Genomic DNA, 25689 nt, shown 5'->3' on the forward strand with positions numbered 1-25689 from the left:
TCCATTTTTAATACTTCCTTGTCCTTTGCAGTCCGCTCACATTATGTATAGTCGCAGTTTGGAGTGTATGTGGTTATGAGGAGAGGGTATTTTTTATTTATTTATTTATTTATTTCTAGGTGCAAGTAATTTTTTTTTCTTCTTCTACTTCTCTCGTATTCCATGTCCTAACTAATGATGTACGAGTGCATTATACCTTTACAATCACCTGCCTGCTTCCTCCGCATCCCAGTATTCACCCGTCGGTCTATTTAACTGTATTCTGTCGTGCCTTTCTATTTGCTTATGTGGATTTGCGGTTTAAAAAATCTTGCATACATTTTAAACCTTTTTACGCACTGCTTTCCTTATCATTTTCTAGTTTTCTATCGTCCTTCAGCGCCGCGACCGCCACCACCACCACAACTGTCACCATTTTCCTCCGCCTCCGCCTCTTCCTCTTCTCATATCAACTGTGTACAAGAAAGCCGTCATAAATGAAAGTCACACGAATACTTTCCTACCTGTGGTCACCTCCAGTTACCTTAATTGCCTCCAGGTAAGTTAAGTTCACTCGGTAATCACTTTCCAGGGAATGATGGCAATGAATGAACGGACAGAGTATGGATGTGTGTGTGTGTGTGTGTGTGTGTGTGTGTGTGTGTGTGTGTGTATGTGTGTGTGTGTGTGTGTGTGTGTGTGTGTGTGTGTGTGTGTGTGTGTGTGTGTGTGTGTGTGTGTGTGTGTGTGTGTGTGTGTGTGTGTGTGTTTTGCAATACTGTGCAATATTGGGAAGGTTATAGGGCAGGCAGAGAGGTAGCCGAGGTTTATTAAATGGAATCCTTGGCTAATATTCCTCCATCTTTTCTGGGGAGGAACCAACCCCCAAGAGGCACGCTTTCTAGGGCCAGATGGAAGGTGTGTGTGTGTGTGTGTGTGTGTGTGTGTGTGTGAGAGAGAGAGAGAGAGAGAGAGAGAGAGAGAGAGAGAGAGAGAGAGAGAGAGAGAGAGAGAGAGAGAGAGAGAGAGAGAGAGAGAGAGAGAGAGAGAGAGAGAGAGAGAGAGAGAGAGAGAGAGAGGCAGCACAAGGCAAGGTGAGGTCCCGAGTCCCTCACACGCGCGCTGATGAACAAGGAGAATGTCTACAATGCAACAATAATTCGAGCAAGCAAGAACAAACTAATTATCTAATGACGATACGAATCACGCGCGTACAGTTCCCGTCACTCTGGAAGACTGAATGACGTTCAATATCGATGACGGGACGTGGGGACGGTGAAAAAGGAGGGCGACTTTACCACCACCACCTCAGGATTCCCCGACACGGTGTAGGGGGAGGTAGGAAGCATTACGGCCCCTCCACGGATACCCACAATCAAGTTAGGCGTACAGCTGCGGGGTGTTGTCACTAACGCTACATTAGAGTCAGGCAAGGCGGCTATCGGGGAAATACTCCAGGTGCCTGTGTGAATGTACCATCTGTTCCTGCTTGTCATCAACCTTTCCGCATCTCACTGCAACGCGGGAATCTCAGTGTGTGTGTGTGTGTGTGTGTGTGTGTGTAAAGTGTGATTGTATTTCATCTATGATTCGGGTACATTCAGCGCCCACTTCGAAGCTAAACTGTCTTATTAATTTCTTTGAATGATTATAAACGAGGGAAGACAGCACTGCTGAATAAATAAAGAGTGACTTGTATATTTTATTGGATCGTAATACTGTTTTTTTATATATATACATTTTTTTTTTTTTTTTTGCATTTGTTGTCCGCTTTTTGACCATGAGCTGTCCTGTCCTATAATACCGTCACTGCCTACTCTAGTGAAGGAAAAAGGCATCTATCTGAGGTGATATCAACAATTTCACCACAACACTTTGACGAGATTCTAACGTTCCCTATTTTACTGGTTTTCTCCTTCAATTCAAAAACTTTCCTAATAAATATTTTCATCTGAATAGGAAGCAAAAAACACGCATTTTTTTTTTCGTTGTTGTTGTTGTGTCGAAACTGACAGACTGAAAATAAACTTCTCTAATTAAGTTGATCATTATAAAAAGACAGATTTTCACAAACTCAACACACTGATTCGCAATACACAGAACTGGAATGAAGAATAACCCTCTCCACTTTTCCTTGCCTTTATAATGTTCGGTAATCCCTTCAATGCTTCGTTCCCCTGCCCTTCTTCTTCCCTCACACCATCAGCGTGTCGCCTCCAGCCTGATTCAAGAGGATTACGACATCCGGGAGAGAATCACCTGCTGGGAAGGTCATTAATGTCTCACCTTAAAGGAAAGCAGAGAAACCAGCCTGTCATTCTGGATATTCTCTTCACCTTCTCCCGGCAGGGCAAGCAGAGGACCCAAGGCAAGGGTGTGCACATTACAAGATTAATTTGAAAGCTTAGTCATGATCAAAGACGTGACACGGAATTGCCGAACTAATTAATTAACCATTGTCAGTAGCGAGAAACACTAGTCAATGTCATTAATTGGACTTGCGATACTAACATCATTTTAATATTCTTTACGGAGGCAGTACCGTTTGTGACTGGTATCAGCTGCATCACGTACTGTATGTCCGTCTCCCTTCTCCCCCGTGCACTCCGTCGTGCTCACCGACATTGTGTCGTGTCCTCTCTCAACCTCAAATCCTCTGACCAGCAGACAGTCTATTTAATTTGACGGTTAAGATTTCTCCTTAAGCATGATAAAATTATCTGGCATAGGTCCTGAATACAATTTCGAAAGGGACTACCTGGAGTAAAAGGCACTGTCATTTGTAGTCAAAGGGTTAGAAATTTAAAAGAAAAAAAAACTATTAGACTTTCACCAACTCAGAGGACTTAAAGGTTGCAGGAAAACGCAGAATACAATGAAAGCGCAAAAAAAAAAAAAAAAATAGATGATCGCCCTGTATTACGTCTCTCACGGAAAGATCTAATTGATTTCTCAGTGTGTAAATCTGATAAGACAATGTCAGGGCTATTAACAGAGGGCTCACATACAAGCAGACATCTGAGGGACCCATGAGACTGGTAAAAATGTACGGCTGTGAAGAAGGAAGAAAATTAAAGTGATAAATATTAGCATTCGCATTTACGAATATGTATGTGGGCTGGACGGAACACTAAAGACTGCAATCAAAGAAGACAAAAACCCATGTAGTGAAGCAGCAAGTAACATAACACAGAATGGGCCACCAGTCATCACTCTTGGCTCCAACGATGGTATATAATTTTGTCTTGTGTTTATCGCCGATGAAAGTGAATCTCCAGCTTAGTTATCACATATACCATTCGCCTCTTCCATACTTATTTCTCAACATTTTTAAGATCTCCTATGGTAATGGCAGAGGAGGTGGTGGTGGTGACTCACACACGCACGCCACCAGTCAGTAAGCAGTATATAAGTATGGTGCTTAATTTAGTAAGGTGATCCGTCACGCTACGCCTTCTGAATGCCAAACGGCTGCCTCAAGTTTCCTGATAATTCCTTCAGCCTCCCATTACTTAGCAAGGCTAGCAGTCACCCCGGTCACACTGTGGTGGAAGCTGCCGGCCGACTGACACTATTGATGGCTGCTGTAAACAAGACCCCAAAAATAACTCGCCCACGAACAAAAAATATAGATCATAACCACTCCCACTATTCATTAACTGTTTGCTTTTATCACTCAATGTCCGTCCGCCTGTGTCTGTTTGTCAACCAATCTGTCTCTTGTCTTTGCCTGCATGTTTGCCTTTCCATAGCGTATAAGAAGATTCACTGCTAAAGATAATTCTCAAATAATAAAATGACTTACTATTAGTCAAAATTGATAACATGAAGATTACAAAAAGCTTAATCCTAAATTTAATACATCCCTATAGTGCTGCCAGTTTTAATACGCCCCTTACTTTAATGAAGAAAAATTAATCACTAAAAGGTCTGAACAGCGCTACCACTTCATTTGTTACCCACGATGCCTTTCGGAATACCACCAACCTGCACCGAACCATTTTATCAAAACTGAAAGGAAAGCAAAGCAGAGTGAAAGTTTATGTAACCCTTAAGCCTTTCCCTTGACCTAAGTTGTCTACAGCAGTGACGTGTAGTGACTATAACGACTGTACGGAAGTGACTTTTACTGTTCAGAAATGTAAGAGAAATGTTACAGGACTACCACAAAGGTTGACTGCTAGGAGATGAAAGAATAAATAAATAAAGGTTCTCAATTCAACTTTACACACCTATATTATCAGCTTGTTCCTACCCTCTCTCTCTCTCTCTCTCTCTCTCTCTCTCTCTCTCTCTCTCTCTCTCTCTCTCTCTCTCTCTCTCTCTCTCTCTGCGTCAATCACTCAGCACAAGTTAATTAACCTAACGATCCCCCATTATACTTAAAAAGAAAAGGAAAAACGTGAAAATGAAAGGGAAAATTCGGTCATTCTACACTTATTTTTACACACACACACACACACACACACACACACACATTAATCAGACGTATTCTAATCAGACGTACTCAATAGAAGAAAAACTGAGACAAGAGTTCGAAAGTTTAATTTATACCAGCTGTCATGGCTAATGGTGGTTATATCCTTCAGGACATTAAGTATCTGAATGATGTCTTAAGTTTTTCGTTTCCCCTAAACATGGAAGACATTCGAAAAAAATATAACCGAACTCTAAAGCTTTTCATTAAGAGAAAATCAAATCATCTCAAAAGAAAAAGACAATTCTCTGATAATGAGTGAGAGCTATTTTTCAGTGTAAACTAAATCATTATCATTATCTACGTCGACAACCCACACGGAGACGCACAGATGTTGAAATTTTTTTTCTTTAAGAGGATAATAAATCTCTCTATTGAAAAAAAAAACCTGAAATATTCCACACTAAATCAATCAACTGGTCAGTACACACAACACGTAAATTATGTCAATCCTGACGCTGTGGGTTGCGTGTGACTAAGTCCACGTCCACGTGAGGTGGGGGACACTCCTATTTAAATTTTGAGCGAATTGATGATGTTGCAAAGCACGACATAAGCTGCAAGCCTGTTCCAAGCCCTAATGATTCATGTTGCAAACAAACCGTCGGTGGAATCAAACGGCAATGCCACATATTCTTGCCTGTTGTTTGGAATCGACGTAAATCTGTGTACTGTTCTCAACATTCGTGCATCCATTCGGAATTTCAAAACAATTTATTTGCTTCAAAAAATTCTACAATACTTTTTTTTTTTTTTCTATGGAATATTTCGTAAATTGGAAGCGCTGGGCATATCAGGCCTTCACGATCTGCTTGCTTCCGCACGCATCTTTTGTACAGGTCACACGCATTTATCAAGTATATGTACGTAATTTATATCCGTTACTGAAGTACGTACTAGTGACTGTAAACACACGAGGCAAGAGGCGGCTACAACTTGGGCTTTCGTGAGTTGTACGTTGCCGGTTGTGGCTTCGTAACCTTTTCATGCTCTCCGGACCGTCTTCCGACCATGAATTTTTACCTGGCCTCAGCTTTGGAAGGCAAGGAGCTTACTTCGGCCCCATGGCTGTCACAAGGCGTCGCCAATCGCCGCACTGCCTTCCTGCCTGCTGAGGGAGATGCCAGCCAAGGCGGCAGCAAGGCGTGTGTTCGCCGTGAACATGAACCGACCGTCACGAACGTTCCGAAAAATTATGTATTAAAGACCATGACTTCAGCGAAAACACAGTAAGCAACAAATAAAAAGTTATCTATGAAGCCGTGCAACAAGAAAAAAGTGAAGAGAAAAGATGCACGGGTTAGTTAAAGTTTGCTTAAAACCCTGCCGATAGAATAGTCTAGAAAATGGCGGCGCGACCCCATCCCGGCACCAGTCTTCAGCCCCCTCAGAAGAACTTCATGTAAAATGTTTCACGTATTCCAGTTTACATTTGAGTTCAATTTCCGAGTTAAATAACAGAAAACAGAGGGAGCATTTCCTTGTCCCTCCGGCCACACGCCGATCCTAGCCCTCGCTTCCTGTTCCTGGATCTTCCGTCCTCACTCCCCGCGCCGCCATCACGCCTCATCCCTGTCCCCGAGCCACGCGTCTGCCTCTCTTCCTGCCACACCTCGGGAAAGTCAGGGGCATTATTATTTTTTCACCTCACTACTACTAAAAACATAAATATAACGTGATAGTAAGGGATAAGTCTCTCTCTCTCTCTCTCTCTCTCTCTCTCTCTCTCTCTCTCTCTCTCTCTCTCTCTCTCTCTCTCTCTCTCTCTCTCTCTCTCTCTCTCTCTCTCTCTAACTGCAATCTCCTTTGATCCTTTGCCGCCGTCTCTTTCTTCCTTTCCTTTTACTCAATGCTTTCTCTCCCGTCCTTTTTCTCTTACAAACCTCCTCCTCCTCCTCCTCCCCGCGCTCCCTCCTCGGATGGCCTCGGGGTGTAATATGGGTGTTGGACGACTAAGAAACTGTCACCTTCCTGCTGTGTTAAAAGTTCATCACTTCACCTTCTCTCCATCATACTCCCTAACTCTATCTTCTCTCCCACTTTTAAACTCTCTCTCTCTCTCTCTCTCTCTCTCTCTCTCTCTCTCTCTCTCTCTCTCTCTGTAATATTTCTATCGTATTCTCAATATAACTTTCAAGACTTCAATTTCCAGTCACTCTTCCCGTTTTCCTTTCTTGTTATTTTGTAAGTTTCAATTCTTATTTACGTGTTATATTTTCCTGATACTTTCTTCATACTTCAATACGTTAATTGTGTTTATCTTTTATGAATATTTTCTTCAGTTTACTCCGTTTGGTTTCATTTTCTTTAGCACCGTTTCATTCTCTGTTCCACCCTCCTCCCAATATCCTTTCCACTTTCTCAATTTATACACCGCTATTAATTCCCTCCACACTTTTCATTTTCTCTTCCACATTTAAAGACTCCCTCCCTTCTACTGCACCCTTTTATGCCCTCCCTTCCTTTCTCCCTTCCTCCCCTCCTTTCTTCCTTCCTCCTCCGACACTCTATTCTTTCACTATTTCCCCTTCTTTTTTTTTTCCTTCTCCACTCTCTCTCTCTCTCTCTCTCTCTCTCTCTCTCTCTCTCTCTCTCTCTCTCTCTCTCTCTCTCTCTCTCTCTCTTTAGCTTATCCTTACTCTTATACTCCGCGGCCTCTTCCAGACTCGTCTTCCACTTAAGTTCCTGCACTCCGTCACTCAGCCTTCTTCCAGCCTTCCACCTTTCCTCCTTTTTCACTAAACTATTTCACAATTTTCACCCTCATTTCCGCGCCCTTTCCACTTTTTTTCCCACCCCTTAACTTTTCCGTCTACCCTTGTGTGTTCTCTCTCTCTCTCTCTCTCTCTCTCTCTCTCTCTCTCTCTCTCTCTCTCTCTCTCTCTCTCTCTCTCTCTCTCTCTCTCTCTCTCTCTCACAGCGTCTGCACTCCTTAGCGTCACTCTAATGCCGATGTCTTCCATTCCTCTTCGCAGTTGAGCGTCTTCCTCGCTATGTTAATCACCTTCTTCGTTTCCCTGTGTCATAATACCCCTTTCACCTCTTTATTATGGTTTATTATTTTTACGTCGCTCGCTAAATGAACAAGGGACCACAATTTTTCCCCCTATTCACCCGCTAACGTAATTCAGCCTGGGAAATGTCTTTATCAGATTATTCAGGCGTGTAAAGCCTCTCGTCTTTTGTCTTGGTGGCGGAATGACCTCAGAGTAGCTCGGTATCTGCCACGGTCAGCCGCTCTCCTCTTACTCCTCATTTCCCTTCTCTTATTCCTCGCTCCGGTCCCTTCCTTCTCCCCCATTCTTATCCACTTGACATCAGTCGTTCCTCCTGTCATTCTTTCTTCTCTGCTTTCTTTGCTTTTTGTCCTCTGTTCGTATATATTTCCTTTTTCCTCACTCTTGCATTATTCTTGTCTGGAAGCAGGATGCACGTTCCCTCCTACGTGCTTATTTTCCTAAGTTATCTTATATGTAACTTTACAGCGGCGATGTTTAGCGGCGGTGATATTCCCCAGGCGTCGCGGTGGTGAAGTGGTTAGCGTCGCTTGCTGATGATCTGCCCGCCCTTCCCTGCACCTGGGTTCGAGTCTTGGGTAAGGGTGCCACTCATCCAAGCCAAGTGCCTCTCCGCCCTCACGAGGCTGCGCGGTAAATTACTATCTCCAACACCCGCGGGAGGCCAATACAGTAACGTGGGCAATGCCGCGGCCCATGTCCCCGGGTGATGGGTGAATAACCGGCCACAAATTTAACGACCAATGACACAGAAGTGAGCACAAGGGCCGAGAGCCGCAGCGCACGCCTCCCTGTCTCCCTCTCCCCACACCTTCATTACCTTGTGTTTAGTATCAATAGCAAGGCAAAAAAAAGTAAAGCTGCCCAGCCGAGTCATGGGAAAACCCTCGCCGGTGGACATTTCTGGGAATCAATATGACACACTCTGCCGCTCAAGGTGAGTACGTGCGGCACCCGGTCTGCCCTGCTCGTGGGGACTACCTACCCAACTCTCGACTAACTGTAATGAGGTGCAGTCACATTCAGCAGTAAAGAAATATGTCACGCTCATTTTCAAGGCTTATGGATATCTTTCTCTCTAATAGTGACTCCCTTGAACTGTTAAGAATTCATCGATTGTCAGATTTAGCAGGGAGACTGTCAGCGGTCAGCGGATGACAGAACTCAAGAGTGAGAGGAAAAGCACAACACAATGTGAATGTAGATGGTTAATTTACTTCTGACCACGACTGTTCCTACAAATGACTGTTCCTATAACTGCATTTCTAAAGTAAAACTGCGTTACTTCATCACTAATCAAGATACACATTACGCATTCTTGTCGTTTTGCGGCGTTACAGTTAAGTCTTTTCAAGTTTCCAGCTTTCATATACAGACAGTATAACGAACAATGTATACACTTTAAATTTGGTTACTGTTCCTGATTCAATGATGGGTAATAAAGTTTGGCTTATCTAGCTAAAATTAAATACAAGTGGTATGAAAGTGTTGAAAGCCTGTGTTCTGAGATGCTTTCATGAGAACCGTCTTCAAAGGCCACAGTGATGATTCAACAGGTTCTCATGATTTTTTACTGACAGTGGAAAATCTCTATCAAAATTAACAGTAAAAACATGAGAACACCCGTGGAAACCCTAGTATCTTCTACTAAAGCCTGTGAAAATTACTGGAGGTTCAAATTACGGATTGAAATGAAGTTCACAATATTTCTAATTCATCCTGCTTCGTCTCACATCACACACCCACTAAACAACAACATCCACCACCCACCCACACACCCACCCACACACCTATCCTGCAATTGCTGCGGCGAGACATTTGTATCTTAAAAGATGTTTTCATTTTCTTGTGTGACGGCGGTAAATGAGAAATGTTGCATGCAAATCAAGGCGTCAGTCGTAATTACTTAGATAATCTTTAAATAATAAAAAAAATAATAGAGAGAGAGAGAGAGAGAGAGAGAGAGAGAGAGAGAGAGAGAGAGAGAGAGAGAGAGAGAGAGAGAGAGAGAGAGAGAGAGAGAGACTACTAGGTTAGTTTATTAAGCCCCTTTTTGTCTTGATCACATTTAAGAATCAATACAGCTACAAGTTATCTTTCTTCTTTCATTCTGTGTTCGAAACATTTTTTCATCAGTTTTTTTCCCTTTACACGCTTCCTTCCTCCGCTTCTTCTCCTTGTCATTCTCACCACCCTTCACCTCCCTCTCCTTTCCGTCGTGCCACCACGCCATTCTTAGACGCTTTTCTCCCTCTCTCCCGCCTTCCTTTCCTTTCCTGCCCTAAACTCTCCACCCTTCGACCTTTCCTCTCCACCCCCTCCTCCTTCAAAGCCATAAATATAGTCTGGGCCAGAAAACTACCGCCCTTTTGGCTTCGTTTCTCGTCCATATGAATCGATTTAACCCAAACCCTCGCTTCCAGCCTTGATCCATAACTCTCTCTCTCTCTCTCTCTCTCTCTCTCTCTCTCTCTCTCTCTCTCTCTCTCTCTCTCTCACCGGTGTCCCCTTCTTGCCTCCTTTGCTTCTCCTTATTAATGTTTTCCTCTTCTTCCTCATCTTCATTGCAGGGGATCACCGTCTTTCTCCTCCTTATCTCCTGTCTCCTCCTCCCTTTACCCAACGTCTCTTCCGCCGCCTCTTTCCCCTGCTCGTTCCTTCCCTCTCCTCATCTCTTTCATCCTTTTACTTCTTCATTTCTTTCTTTCGTCTCCTCTTATTTTACTTCTCCTCCTCCTCCTTTTGTTCTTTTCTTTTCTCTTCTTTTACTTGTTGTTGTTGTTGTTGCTGTTGTTCTACTATTACTACTACTACTACTACTACTACTACTAGCACGTCCTAATTTCTTTTCCTTTCTTTTTAATCAATTGTTCCACGCTGATTCAATCTATCACAGGTGGTTTAATCAACATTTCACTACTGAGGAAACATGTAACCACGCACTGCTATCGGCTGCTGCTGGAGACCTGGGGGCCTCCCATGCCACATTCCCATTCCAAGTCACGCGATGTAACACGGCAAACACCAGCGCACCACACACGATACCTCCCTAAACGTCCGTCTCAGATTAGCGACTTAGGATACAGTGAAGGCCGCCTCACATTTCAAGCGACTGGTGGCAATTCGGTTCGTACAGGAAAATATAAGGAGAAGAGGACAGTATGATCGTAAGCATCTGTCCCTTTCATTATTCTATTTACAGGAGCCCTTTTATTTTTTCGTCTTTAGTGCTCTAACTTCAGAGATTCTCCCACCTCCATCCCACCCAGCCCCCGTGGCCACTAGATGGACGATAAACAAGTGTCGACCAGGGCTTATTATGATCGAGAAGCGTGTTTACCTACCGATAATGAAACCTCGTAAAACTCTAATAACGAACGAGGGAATCAAAGGGCCGGCTGACGTCATAAAGGTGGGGATGGGGTAAGCAGAGAACCCTTCCACTCAGTTCATTATAAAGTCTAGACAAGATAAATCACTCACACACCCACCCATCCACCCTCACCCCCCCCCCCCACACACACACACACACACACACACACACACACACACACACACACACACACACACACACACACACACACACAAACCATGCGTACACATTTCACAGGTTTGTAAACTTGCAGCTTTGTGAGCAGCATCGCCAAGTACTGGCACAGTACCTATCTTGGCAAGAGCCAGCCAGCGAGCGTGCGATCCTTGTATACAAACAAGGCGACGACCGGTGCTTCGTGTGTGTGTGTGTGTGTGTGTGTGTGTGTGTGTGTGTGTGTGTGTGTGTGTGTGTGTGTGTGTGTGTGTGTCTTTCTCAAAGCGACTCTCCCCTTTTTCTCCTTTTTTTTTTTTTTTCCTGAACAACACTCGCTATAATCGATCAACTTATTTCAGCCACGAGCCTTGTGGGTGTCCTAAACATACGATTAATTCAACGGTGTATATTTTGTTGGGGGTGAGACTGACAGGGAGTGTAAAGACCAAATTTCTAGTTAGTATCAAGGAAAACTAACCTCGACACTCCCATTGCAGTGTCGTGCTTGAGTATGACCCCGCGAAGTCACTCATAGCAAGGCCGTATTAGCACCATAAAAGTACTGTCATGTTCACGGTCTCAACCAAAGCAAGACAACTGAAACAACATACTAAAAATCCAAATCTTTTCTTTGCGTATCGGAATTGCGCAACATTATACAAATACAAAAATGTGTTTAGAAAGGAATACACACACACACCAGTGACTGACAATTTCAAGCACGACTGTATAAGACAGATTCAAAACACACCGCAGCCATTAACCCACTGTGACTTGAGCGTGGCAGCACCGAGGGGTAACATGAGCCTTGAAAAGATATCGCTATAAACAAACTATCTGCCAGCACCAGCAAGCCCCGTCACTCCCCCCCCACTCTCTCTCTCTCTCTCTCTCTCTCTCTCTCTCTCTCTCTCTCTCTCTCTCTCTCTCTCTCTCTCTCTCTCTCTCTCTCTCGTTACCTAGAAGCATCCGATTAATTAAAATGGAAGCTTTCTCTAATATATATATACGAGAACAAACAAGATTACACTTCTCTGAACCTCGTACGTGAGGAAATGATCATGAACACAGACAGAAGTGAGCAATAAAGCCAGCGACACAGGAGTAGGAACAAAGATAAGAGCAATGTGAAAAGAAAAGTTAACTGTGCACCAGGTGATAAACATCCAGCATAAATACGAGGAATCATGACAGAGAGTGGAGTGAGTGCCAGAGTTGTAAAGCGAAAGAAATTGTATCACGTTACCAGATGAAAAGGACGGAAAGGGAAGTAAGCCAGCAAGACAGGTGCGTGATTAAGCCGCCGGGAGAGCTGAGTGAGGGAGCGAGGCGAACACTGCTGAGAAGAGGCGGCGGCGGCGGCGATGGCGGTGGCGGTGGCGGTGGTGGTGGTGGTAGTCCTTTGAAGCTCAAGGAAATGACGGATGTTGGAGAGAAGGAAGAAAGGAAGGAAGGCCAGAAGGAAACAAGGGTGGATAAGAGCGAGCGAGAGAGAGAGAGAGAGAGAGAGAGAGAGAGAGAGAGAGAGAGAGAGAGAGAGAGAGAGAGAGAGAGAGAGAGAGAGAGAGAGAGAGAGAGAGAGAGAGAATCACAGGCAGTCACAGACACAGTGAGAAAGACAGACATACGAACAGATGGGCAGACAGACAGACAGACAGACAGGCAGACAGATGGATGGATGGATAGATAGATAGATAGATAGATAGATAGATAGATAGATAGAAAATAAACAGACAGACAAACAAAGAGAGAAGAGGAGGAGGAGGAGGAGGAGGAGGAGGAGGAGGAGGAGGAGGAGGAGGAGAGATGCAAGCATGAAGGGAAGAGAAGGGAGGGAAAGGAAGGCTTACTCCCATCGTCTTTAACGGCGTGAAAACCTAATTACCTGGTCATCGTAAAATGTCGCAACAGCATCGATTATCAAGGCTGCGTGGCAAACCCCAGACGGCGGCGGCGGCGAGCCTGCTGGACCCCCACGCTGCTGATAAGAAACCTCCGCCTACCCATCCCTCCCCCTCTCTCCTTCCCCCTAAGAAACCTTCCCCTCCCCTTAACAACACAAGACAAGTGAAGAGGAAAATTTATAGAAACTACTGAAGAAGACCGGGACGAGGAGAGAGAGAGAGAGAGAGAGAGAGAGAGAGAGAGAGAGAGAGAGAGAGAGAGAGAGAGAGAGAGAGAGAGAGGAACAAGAGACACACTGCTGGGACTGATAGATTCTTTCTCTTCCTCTCTACTCTTTTTGTCCTTCTTTTCCCGCCAGCAGCGCCGCGTCGACAGGTGTCCGTCGGCCAGCATCATAAATGTTTGAATTCCCCGTCTGTCTGTTTTCCTTCCCCCGTACATACACAACTGGCGTCTAGCCATGCGCAGCTCCAGTGAATGGGAACAAAATAAATAAAGGCTTGTGTTGTCTCGCTACCTGACAGAGGGACGGTCAACACACACACACACACACACACACACACACACACACAGGGCTGAGTATGCAGTCGTGTGTACATTAGGGTGGGACATGTTCCTGCTCTTCAGTGTTGCCTTGCAGAGAGAGGTGGGCGGTTGTTGCTCGGCTCTGCCCTCCAGCCGTGGATGCGAGGCGAGCGTTGCCTTGTAATCGTTATCAGACTCCCAAACAATTTTATTTAGTCATTCTGTTCTCTCTCTCTCTCTCTCTCTCTCTCTCTCTCTCTCTCTCTCTCTCTGTTTCCGTGGACACATGGAATGGCTCCTACAGAATGCTGACCTGTTTCAGTTGATGGTTTGCATCAGTCGAGAATCAACAGTCAAGGCCAGCGAGATTTCCTCAAAGGAAACGAAGCTCCGCGGCGTTCTTCAGGCTTCATTCAGCTCTATAACTAATGGGACTATAACATTGCCAACCGAAGCTGAGTCAGCGTTTCATCACGTGTCATGAGTGTTATCCATTCATATCTTAAAAATATTCCAGAGAATTAAGATACCTCGCTAGAAATTCTCTCTCTCTCTCTCTCTCTCTCTCTCTCTCTCTCTCTCTCTCTCTCTCTCTCTCTCTCTCATAGAGAGAGAGAGAGAGAGAGAGAGAGAGAGAGAGAGAGAGAGAGAGAGAGAGAGAGAGAGAGAGAGAGAGAGAGAGAGAGAGAGAGAGAGAGAGAATGCTTCTCTAATCTCGGACAAAATCGGTACGAAAAAAGTTGCTGCAGAAAAGTTACTGAAGTCGCAGATTATTGTTTGGAACTTAGAGGCGAACAAATAAAAAGGGGCATTTTCATTTATCAGACTCCGCACCGGGAAAGAATGGTGGGAGGGGGTGGCTGTGGCTGTGGCTGTGGCTGTGGGGGCGGCAGGAAGGTGGGATGGAGGGAAACGCGGGTTGTGTAAGATTCATTTAAGGACGAGCGAGAATCAGCTCCTTATGCAACGCAGTGAGTGTGCTGATACATGAACAAAATGTTGCTGTTGTCTGGAGAAACACAACCCTTCGGCACACACCAACCTTACATGGCGCTTCCTTCCCACAGCCTTACCAAGCTCTCCTTACCAAGACACTGGTGCGTGAAACTACCGCTATCACTTTCATTTTTCTATTCTTTCGCCTATCATATCTTCCTCAGTTTCGTCACAAAGCTATCACCTCATTTTGCACCCAGGCCTTCTCCTGTACAGAATATAACATTTGGGCACGTGTGGTTACTTCTCTTCCTACTTCATAATAGTATTTCACGGTTATAACTCTTCTGTGCTTGCTACCTGCTTACACTACTCTCATATTCCCCTTGCTTTCATGTGGTCCCGCTAGGCAAGGCTTTCTTGTAATCCTCCTCCTCTTCCTCCTGACCATCTCCACTGGTCTGGTAAATTTTGAAAGCCATCCTTCTCCATTCACATTTTTCTTCAGTTGGTATCTCAGTACACAAAGTGACTTGTTTGAAACCGATTTCTCTCTTGGAATGAGCTGCGTTCTGCAGATCTTATATGATTTTCCCATCAGAGAGAGTGGCTACTCGTTTGTCGTGATTGTTGCTCATATCGGAGGACAAGAAACAAGTAAGGACAACAATACAAGTAAGCGGCCTCCGTGGACACTGACAAACCATGGATGCCTAAAGGAAGGAGCTAGAGGCAACAAAAGGAAGAACAGCAAGAAAATACAATGTCTTATGTCCGTCTCTTACAGGCCTGTCCTTGGATGGCCTCAGGTGGCGAGCAGAGCAGCTGCACCACGTCCCCACAGCCAAAGCTGTGGATGTAAGGAGGCGATGTTTCCATTTCGGTGTTATTCACGATTATTCTTAACGTTTCCATTCCCACTTATTTAAGTTTTCAACAGAAATATATCATTTTCGACACTACATTTTTCTTTCATTCATTTAGCTTTCTTTCTTGATCCCACGACGGATTTTTCCTTTCCCTTCCGTGTGCTAATTTGAGTCGCGCCTTTCCTCCTTTGTCCTCTCTATCCAAGACGACTCCCTAATTTCGTCCTTCTTTCTCACAACAGCTGCTCTCCCTTCCCAACGTTCCCTCTTAATTCGCCTCATGTCTGTGAGAGCTGTAGCAGAGGCCATGTCCTCAATTTCATATTCATACTCAGAAGGGAAACCTTTGATTGCTCCCTCACGTTCTTGAAAAGTTTCTGAACATCAAAAGGTGGACGAAATTCAGGGAGGCTGGTGGCGGGGAGTCATTGTGTGTCTTCAGCAACTCGGGCACCGGTGATCGATACTCTACTACTACTGGTGCCTTCCTGTTGCCGCGTTGGGTGGTGTGTGTGTGTGTGTGTGTGAGGCTCGCACCCACAATATCACCCTCCTCCCCACTCTGTCACCCGTCACATGCCAAGTGGCTTGTAATCACACCGCCACTCCTTCCTAACTCGCCACCTCCACCCCCCCCCCCCACACCTGTGAGACGTGTGGACCAAGGCTGTGACAGAGAGAGGCACACTGAGCTTTTCCTTGCAATCCTGTGGTAATAAAATTTAAGAAACTTTGATAAAAAAAATCTATGCCGACAATGCACGTGTATCTTCTTATAATAAAAACGGTTTCTCATGACAATCAGCGCCATACACCGACTTAGTGCAGAGTAAAAATGTAACATGTATATTTTCAAGCCGTAAAAAAATAAGTAGATGAAGTATAGAATGTAAAATAACCACTGCACACCATCATCAGGAGTAAAGCGAGAACCGTATCCCTGTTATCATGCGAGGAAATAAATATGATCCCAAAGATACGTTTCCCTGTCTGCCTCTGCGGTACTGCGTATATTCTGACGGCAGAGCTTCCTTGTGCGGGCCACGGGCAGGGCGCGGGTGGCTTACAGAGCTGTGTGTGCTGGCAGAGAGGCACGAATATGTAACATGTCATCCACCAAACCCCGTTCATCGCTCGCTTACTCTAGTTTCACTCAGCGCATCTCACTTCACTAGTAATTAAGAACTGCAACTCATCTTTGCGACATACCCGACCTCACTTTCATCTCAACCTCCACCACCTCCGAGAAGACCGCAATTTTTCGGTGTCTGCATCCTGCACACTCCTGCTGGCCTTGTTCTCTTAGTATCCTCAGCAGCCCCCGCCCCCCACCACCTCCAGCGCCTCCCCAGCTTACAGGCGCTCTACTTATTTCCTCTTCTGGAGATGGAAAAAAAGTGACGGCAAGGTACAGGGGGCGGGAGTGGGAGGGAGAGAGAGACTTTGGACAAAAATTGTGAGCAAGAGTAATGTTGCCATCGTGGACTGAAAGCAAAACGATGATGTGATAGGAAAAGGGAACGGAATGTAGTGACAGGCGTGAAAACTTGAGTTATAACTGTAGTGTAGACGACGACAAGTGTATCAGACCCTCCAGCACTGCACGGGAAGCTGAGCGAGTAAACACAGGACTGATCAATAGCAAAGGCAAAATTAAGTGGATGCATGAAGAAATGAAAGACTGACGGGAGCACGGGTAAAATAACAAGTGAAGACTATTAAGTGATAACAATACTGGAGAAGAGTGCCGTCATCGAGATTCAAGCCAAATTGAAGTAGGTGTAAAAAGAAAAAAATGGCACACTACAAAGTACTTGATGTAAATAGACACCAATTACAAGAAAAAAGAAGGAGATAAAACCAGCCAAAATAGCTCAATTCACTCGGTGTCTTTCTTACTTCATCACATGAACGAAAGTCATTCACCACTCGCTGTCACTTAGAGGCGTCGTCCTCCTGATTCGCTGTCACTTAGGGGCGTCGTCCCCCTGACTCGCCCCGCTAAGCTACAATCCCCCGCCTCTCCTAAACCTGGTCTGCGGGTGATGGTGACGAGAGGTGCCACGGCCCACGCCACATTGTAATAGTCCTTTAGGGGCATAAAGTGAGACCGTTAAGGGTTCTCGTTACGGTGTGTGGGTGCCGCCGCTTGCTGGGAGGGACCGCTAATGCAGAGGTAAGTGTTTTCTGCTGGGGGAGCAGGATGGGGGCGTGAAGACAGGGCGGATGTTGGCGGGGTGAAAAATGAGGCAAGGTCGGAAATGTAAAATGGAAGGCTCGGCGAGGGAGGCGAGAGACGATACAGGGAGGGCGGGAGTGGAGTGTAGCGGGTCGGTGGTGTGTTCTTCCCTGCTCACGCCGGCGGTTTACTCGTCGTGCACTGTGCTGCACGTACTACGCACGGCCTGGTTGGTGGATTACAGCCACTGACAGTGACAAGAAATGTTACGTGACATCGCCTCAGAAAGAAATATGTTTTTTTTTTCTTTTTTCATCCATTTTCCTGCATTTTTCTTTTTGTTCCTCGCTTACTTATACTGCAGGATGTGATGTACATCTTTACTAGGAAACAAAAAAAATAAAACACATTCAATTTACCCAGTATACGTACAGAGTATTCAAAGATATTTTATTTATATTCTAAAAATATACTTCACTATATTTCTCAGCGACTCTATTCATGTGGTTCAAAGAATTACTTTCACCTTCTCCCAACTCTGCCCATCAGAAAGGAAAATAAGAGACCCAACTGAGCCGCCAACACTACAGGCTACCACACTGTACAACTCTCCAGACTTGCAATGTGGCTCACCCAACAACCAAGAGCAATGCGGTCGAGGAGGAACCGCACAACACAAGGAGACGTTGGGAACTAAGAACACAAGCCACACTCACCTTTGGCGTACACGTTGGTAGGAACATGGACGGACGACACGCTCTCGTTGATGGGTATGCCGTCGAAGTGAATGTTGGAAAGCAGCGACAAATTCCTGTAGTTTTTATCGTCAATAGCCTCCTGTGGGATGTCTGGCGAGGGATTGAGTCTCTTGGCGTTGTAATAGTCGACTGGCTCCTCCTGCTTGTACTTATCCAGTGACGCCTCCTCTGCCACGTTCATGATGCGCTGGGGAAGAACACAGACATAAGACAACCCACACATCACGTTCCCACAAAACGCCTGACTAGCAACTAAAGAGGTTACAAGGGATTGGATTATCGGGTAGGATCCATTTTCTTTCTTTTCTTTTTGAGAGAGAGAGAAGGACTGAGTGCTGAAGAGGTAAAGGTCTGTCTTATGAAGGTTAGAGAGGAACAGCGACCCCCAAATGAACATGAGAAAGGTTATGGAGGAGGAGGAGGAGGAGGAGGAGGAGGAGGAGGAGGAGGAGGAGGAGGAGGAGGAGGAGGAGAAGAAAAGAAGAAGAAGAAGAGAGAAGAAGACTTACAATAAGTGCATTCTCGATCTACGGGCGTCTCAGAAAGGACTGCAAACTTGTCACAACCTTTCTCTTTGTTTAGTGCCTCCCATGGAACTGTTCATGAAACATCGAAATACACAAAGAAGTGCCTATTCTTCACTGCAAACATGGGAGTCAACAAGACGTAATATAATGACCTGCGAATAAATTACGAGTGATGGGCACTGCTTCCCACTCGTTCTGTCGGCACAAATGTAAGGCATACAGAACAACAAGCCTTCACACACTCCTATATTTCAGCAGGTGTGCATGAGAAGGTTTTTACGTGAAGTATGATACCACATGCTGCTTATTTTGTCTCCACAGCAAACCTTCCTTCAGCTGATTTGCATTCAGCACAGGCTTTCTGGCGGACCACACCGACCTCGCCTTCACGGGGCCCTCCGCGACACAAAGCTGAGGCGTCCTTTGACATTACGGAAAAAAAGAACCCCGGGAGAAGGACGGCGAGGTGGAGGTAATATGATCAACGCGGAGCGAGGGAACACAGACACGCATAAAAGACATGCTTCCTCAGATGCCTAACCTATTTACCTGGTGATAATGCAAATATAAATGGGGCATTCTGAACATATTAGCATTTCTATTCCCATTACTACCGATTCTTATCATTACAATCCAATCCAAAGAGTAATAAAAATGCAAGTACTGCCACCACCAGGCCAGTCATGGTGGGGCAGGAGTCTCAGCCCCGCCAGTTGTCGCAAGCTGATCTACGTAAGTCAGTGGCGGTGATACTCATGAACCCGCCGTCCTATTTGGCCTTACTTGGCTTCATAGTGAGTTAAGACGGTTACTGTGCAAGGAGGTCCAAATCGGCTTAATCCGTCTATATGTCCACTGTAAATTAGGAGCAAGACTTTACACCCGTCACTAGTAAGGAGTCCACTGACGGAGACAAAGACATCGCGGCAACATGTGCTGTGCTGCCGCTCTCCAACCTCCTTATGGCTATGGTAAATGAGAGCTGTAGCTTACACGTCACTTTCATCAGCACAATGGGACAATAACCTCCTAAGGAACTTAATCTAAGGCAAAGAATATACTGCGAGACTACATGTATTACGCTGCACGCCCTCTAACCTTCCTATGGCTACAGTATATGAGAAATAGAAGTTACCATCTGTCACTTGAACCTACGTATGGCATGATTGAGGCAACAACGTGCTAAAGGAGCCTGAGGAACCTAATGCATCACAGCGAACGGACTCCAGCCTTAATGTGTCTACAGCAAATAGGGCGACGGAGTATACAGCCAAAACTCGCTACAGAACAACTAGCCAATAACCGCCTGAGGAATTCCACGTTCGAGGCAACAGAGACATCGCGGCTTGGCGTTATGGGTGCACAAACTCCAGCACCTACATCCTCTACATTCCTCGAGGCAGAGCAGGAGGAGGAGGAGAACAGTTAGGAAGGTTACGCTCAACAAATCCAACTTCCCACTACAAGTTCGTACCACATTCTCATGCTCTACAATCTGAGGTGACCTTTGGTGCGACTCTTAAATTCCACTGAGTCTCTTGTCGCCCCCCGAGGCAACCATTTCCAGGCAGGCTGTCCGGTGCCAGTCTCCAGGGTAGTGGCGTTCACTCTATCGCTGAGCTGGGTGGCTGGGTCAAGGAGGATCAGGAAGGTAAGGTAGAAAGATGATGGTGAAAAAGGAGAGAGAGAGAGAGAGAGAGAGAGAGAGAGAGAGAGAGAGAGAGAGAGAGAGAGAGAGAGAGAGAGAGAGAGAGAGAGAGAGAGAGAGAGCATTAAAAATAACTACAGTTGGTATGTACTTCTTTTAACTCTCTCTCTCTCTCTCTCTCTCTCTCTCTCTCTCTCTCTCTCTCTCTCTCTCTCTCTCTCTCTCTCTCTCTCTCTGCTTCGCCACCTTCCTTTACTCCACCTTTTCCTTGGGATGAAAATTCGGTGGGTCGATATTACACGGTGAACGTTTTCTTCCACACACTGGACCTCCTTTAACGTGACTCACCGGCGAAACACTTAAGTGAGACCGCGTTACTTAATGCAACTATAAACGCGATAGTCAATAAATGAATAAATACTTTGGCTATGTATACACGAAAGCTGGAACATTAAGGCTTTTCCATGTTGTAAATTCTGCTGAGAAGAAGTGAGTACCAACTGTGTTCCCTCGCGGCTCGCCCATTTCCTCGTCCTCACTCCACAGATAATTCCTCGACAAGAACAACTCTAATACTGGCTGGCCAACTACATTCACATCCAAGTCTTTCTTCTCCGCTGCGTTATAGTGTTTGTTTCCCTGTCAGCACCAATGTCCTCGCAGCCAGTGAACCAAAAGCCACCAAGAGCTTCAGTGTCACAGCAAAGATTAACACATCATTTCCAGCGCCTCGTCAGTCACTACGATAATGCCGATAAATGATTCGCAATGACTCTCGCCCAATGAGTGGCCAATACCCAGTGCAGGCTAATGTCGGAGAGCATACACGCAAGGATGGATTTATTTGCATTGAAGCAGAATTAGCAGGAATGAAGCTGGACACGTTACTTCCAAATTTTACATGACTTTTATCCCCGCAATATTGTGTAGTTATTACAGCTAACTGTTAAATCTTCCGGTAAGAATCATTGAAAAGACATGAGTGGGATTGTGTGGTGATATCAAACAACAGGTGCCAAGCCGAAGTATTAAGGAGTAACGATTCAGTATCAACTACTTACGTGACCTTTTAAGTATCAAATGCTACTTTTTGTTGTTGCGTCTACAGTATGTTAGTTGGTCAGCCATAGGACACAGATTTCTTACCGGTTTCTCTATTTGTTCAACTCCAAATTGCTTCAGCAGACTCCATATTCCTTCACTTCTGCCTCCACTAACTTCATTTTTTTTGCCACAAGTGTAATTGTTAATACATTATTGTTTCTACCCATGAGAGTACCTCATGCTTCTTGCAGTCTGTCTTGCAGAAGTGGGGGATTACCTGGCACAAACTGAAGTTCAATCAAGGTTTTCAATAGGTTAAAAACTGTTATCATGAAAACCATCTAATGTACCTTCCACAGTAATGGGTCATCGATGGACAGAGTAAGTAGTGACAGAGGTATTACAATTCACGACACTGAACACTGTCATTGTCAATACACTGGACACAGATGGGATGGGGTTGCACCTCTGTTCACACGTCCGCTGTCACGCTGGTGTTGATGGTGACCACTCTATCCTCAACTCTAATTTGTTTTCTTATTTCACATTATCTTTTTTTTTTCCCCCATCTCTAACGGACTGTCATTTTAACATTTGAGAGACTAGTACAACTCATGAAACATTTACCTTCATCATAACTTTTTTTTCAATATTCTCGCTTTCTAGTCTAAATGCTGCTGTGTGTGACGCTCCCTTGTCTCCTGCCGACATCCTACCTGAGAGCAGTGGGCTGGGACGAGCCGCGCTTTTCTGTTCTCACAGATGTAGCTTCCGAGCAATAATGCGTCGTGAATTGCGTAACCTCGCTACAGACAAAACAGTTTTCCTTATACCAATTTTGTTCATGTTCATTCAATCGTCTGTGAAACAGCCAAGTAATTTTTCATAAGTTGCCCAACTTCCGGGAAACACTCTATCCCCTATGATAATATGCTGCGCACGCGCGCGCACAAACACACACACACACACACACACACACACACACACACACACACACTACATATATACACTCTTAATGTACGCATATTTATTATACATACATGTATATATTGGTCTGCCTACAATAGTGTTTTCTAACAGCCTTAGTTTATTGTCCTATTGAACGATCAAGGGACATGAAGCACAATTTGTTACTGTTAATTTCATTCCACTTTTAAGACAATTGCTTCTGATTCGATTACCTAGCCAGCACCGGCAGCAAACAAGAATTTGTCAGAATGGCCTCTGCCTACTTCATTCCTACGTGTTTACATTGATTTCTCAATAAAATCTGTTAACATCTCCGCAGGAACTTCATTCCTTTGTTTAATCTTAATTTTCGTTGTTCGTTTGACAGGATGTACAATTGTGAACAGAAAACGTTTATCCTCGACGTACGAATGTAAGAAATGTAGCAAATGAAGTGCACACAATAAATTTGCGAGCACTTGCACTTGTTACTTCATGGCTGGAATGAAAGCAAATACTGACTAACCATTATGAAGTGCAGCTCTCTCACTCTGTATTTATCAGATTCGAATAGCACTCCTGATGTGAAACCAGGAGCTTCGTTACAAGGACAACGGCAGAAATGCAAGATAATAAATTCACTTGTAGGAAATGAAACAGATGAAGCTCAGATAAGGATGATGAAGGGCTTTCACGATGCTTTTTGCTAATTACCTTTGGAATGAATGATTCAAAGGTGACTGGTGATGATGAGGACGAAGACAAGGATGCCGAGGAGGAGAGATGCATGCATATTAAACACACACACACACACACACACACACACACACACACACACACACACACACACACACACACACACACTGTAAACAGATGCTATCGTCATATAGGAGGAGCCCAGGTAGTCGGCCTAGGAATAAATTTTCCTGGAAAATGAAATGCACGCTTGAAAATAAAGTTTTCATAATGTGTCCACCGAGGAAATTGGGGAAAGACTGCTGCACCTCCCACAGCCTTGGTGTGTGTAGGGGACGCGGGGGTGGGGGGATAAATATAGCTTTCATGGAAAATCTGAATTTCCTGAGCAATATGATATTAGCCACCAATTTAAAGCCTGCCATCTCTCTTATCCTATGCGAGGTTTTCAGCCACACAGGTTGACATTAAATTTTAATCACACCATCAACAAACACCAGGAAGCTCAAGCATCCAGGCACAGGTACGCGCTCCAGACACTACTAGGATGAGGAAGCTGACTTGACCAGGTGTTTGCATTACTTTCTTCCGCAAACATTACTCATGATATGAAAGGCAGTGGTAACATTCGTCATGTGCCTGGGTCGTGGGCTGGGACGTGGGGAAGGACTACACCACGACAATGACACTCACGTTGACGGCGTCCACTTTGAACTTCATCATGTTGGTCACGTCACTGGTCATCTCCTTCACCAGCTGAAGGCCGTCATTCTCTTGCAGTGTGGCTTCTCCCGTGCGAAAGTTCTGTAAAGAAAACAGTAAAGTATTAGTTGTGCAAACGACATGTGATTGAATTCTGTGAAAACGTTTAATTCCAATTCTATTCACAAATTCTGAAATAAAATGCTTTTAAGTGTTAATATATATTCAGCAGGACAAAACATAATTATAACACCCACTCAGGGGCGTTAGACAAGGGTATTTCTTCTTGGTATGTTATTACGCCAGGTTATTGACACTCGTTCATTCTTGAGTGTGTTTACTTGTCCCGTATGGTGAACGTAAGAGTGAACGTGAGGGTGAACGTGAGGGTGAACGGTCCAACAATCTCTGGCGCTCACAGGGAATAAATCCACAGGTTTCAATCCAACAAGGTGTGTGCGGCTGTTATACCATAGATAGATTGCCGGCTTTACCTCCCTCCCTGAGCTACCTTCCCTCGGTTTACCGCTCAAGGGATTCATACATAAATGAAACACTCTTTAACTCTCATTATTCCTAGGTAGTTATCATATGAAACGAGCAAATACTATGAAATAATTTGTATAGTGACCACCATCAAACACATTGTGTTACATAACAGGAATAGGAATAAATGCATACGTTTGCTGTTCATTGCATTATAAAACAACAAATAACCTGATTAGCAGGTAGGCATGTAAGTAGGCAGGGCAAAGAAGACGGCGCCGCAGCCTGGCACACCGCCACCTCAACCATCCCCATCAACTTAGCCATCGCAGACCTAATCAAACCAACACGAAAAGTGCACATTTTTCATTTTCCTACGTCAGCTGTCTGTCGGTGGCTTCCTTCCCTCCAGCTGCCTCCTGCTGCTGCTGCCATCCCGCCCTCGTCCCTTACCCCTCACCAACCTCAACCAACCGTCCCTAAATTTCAGTATTATCGCCGCGCTTCTGGCAATAAACAAAGTTCTGGCACGATTCTGAATACAAAGATTGATGCAGTTCTTCCTTTACGTTCTCCTTGCACATCCATGAAGACTGAAAAGACATCCGCGCACCACGCCCTCCTGCTCTCCTGCTCTCCACGCGCCAATTCATGCGACAATGGACCCGGGAGACGTGTGGGCTTGTACTGCCAGCGAGGAACGTGTTGATGTATTGTTGCTCGGGGCGGCGACTGCCAGGGCGGTAACGTTAAGGATGACGGTGAAAATAGGAGACTATGAGTGTGTTTGGTGGTGGTGGTGGTGGTGGTGGTGGTGGTACAAGAAAGGAAGGGGAAGAAATTTAATGTAAACTCGCAACATTTATATTTCACTCGTGCATCGCCAGGCCATTTTCAAGGAGCGCACAAGAAAGTCAGTACCAGCAGTGAAAACAACCACACACACACACACACACACACACACACACACACACACACATACACACACACACACACACACACATATACACAAATACACACATGCAGACAGAGAGACAGAAAGACAGATACACAAACACACAGACACGTTTTCCCCCTCCGACACAAGGCAGAGGTGGTCGCGGAGTCAGTGGATAATACGAACTTGCCCACAACTGCATCTACACCCGCTTCCTTTGTCTCTTCACTCTTGCTGTCTTCGTATGAGGCTTAACCCACTTCCTTCCCGCTACACCCTTGATGAAAAGAATAATAAAAAAAGAAGAAAGGAGCGGAAAGTCACCCACACAGACTTCTCTCAACTTGATGACAAAGAAATAAAATAAAAAAAATGCGGAGAGAAACTAGTCACCGACATTCCTTCCTCTCTTCATTTCGATTACAAGGTAACTGTACGACTCGCGCTGCTCTATAAAGACTTATTCCTTCTTATACATCTCAGACTGTCTTAGATCACCTGCTTCTGTTTCCTCATAGCATAATATT

General features: G+C 45.0%; 1 protein-coding gene across 1 annotated transcript in view; it reads right to left on the reverse strand.

Annotated features, from left to right (window-relative positions):
- Positions 1-25689, reverse strand: part of LOC135107138 (voltage-dependent calcium channel subunit alpha-2/delta-3-like) — a 219528-nt gene that overhangs the window by 94771 nt on the left and 99068 nt on the right. Inside the window, exons 4-5 of the mRNA XM_064016848.1 lie at positions 23731-23841; positions 18133-18361 (exon numbers count right to left, since the gene is read on the reverse strand). Of these exons, the coding sequence (XP_063872918.1) occupies positions 18133-18361; positions 23731-23841 (340 nt within the window). The remainder of the gene's footprint in view (positions 1-18132; positions 18362-23730; positions 23842-25689) is intronic.

The sequence above is a fragment of the Scylla paramamosain genome, chromosome 14, assembly GCF_035594125.1.
Source record: "Scylla paramamosain isolate STU-SP2022 chromosome 14, ASM3559412v1, whole genome shotgun sequence".
NCBI lineage: Eukaryota > Metazoa > Arthropoda > Malacostraca > Decapoda > Portunidae > Scylla > Scylla paramamosain.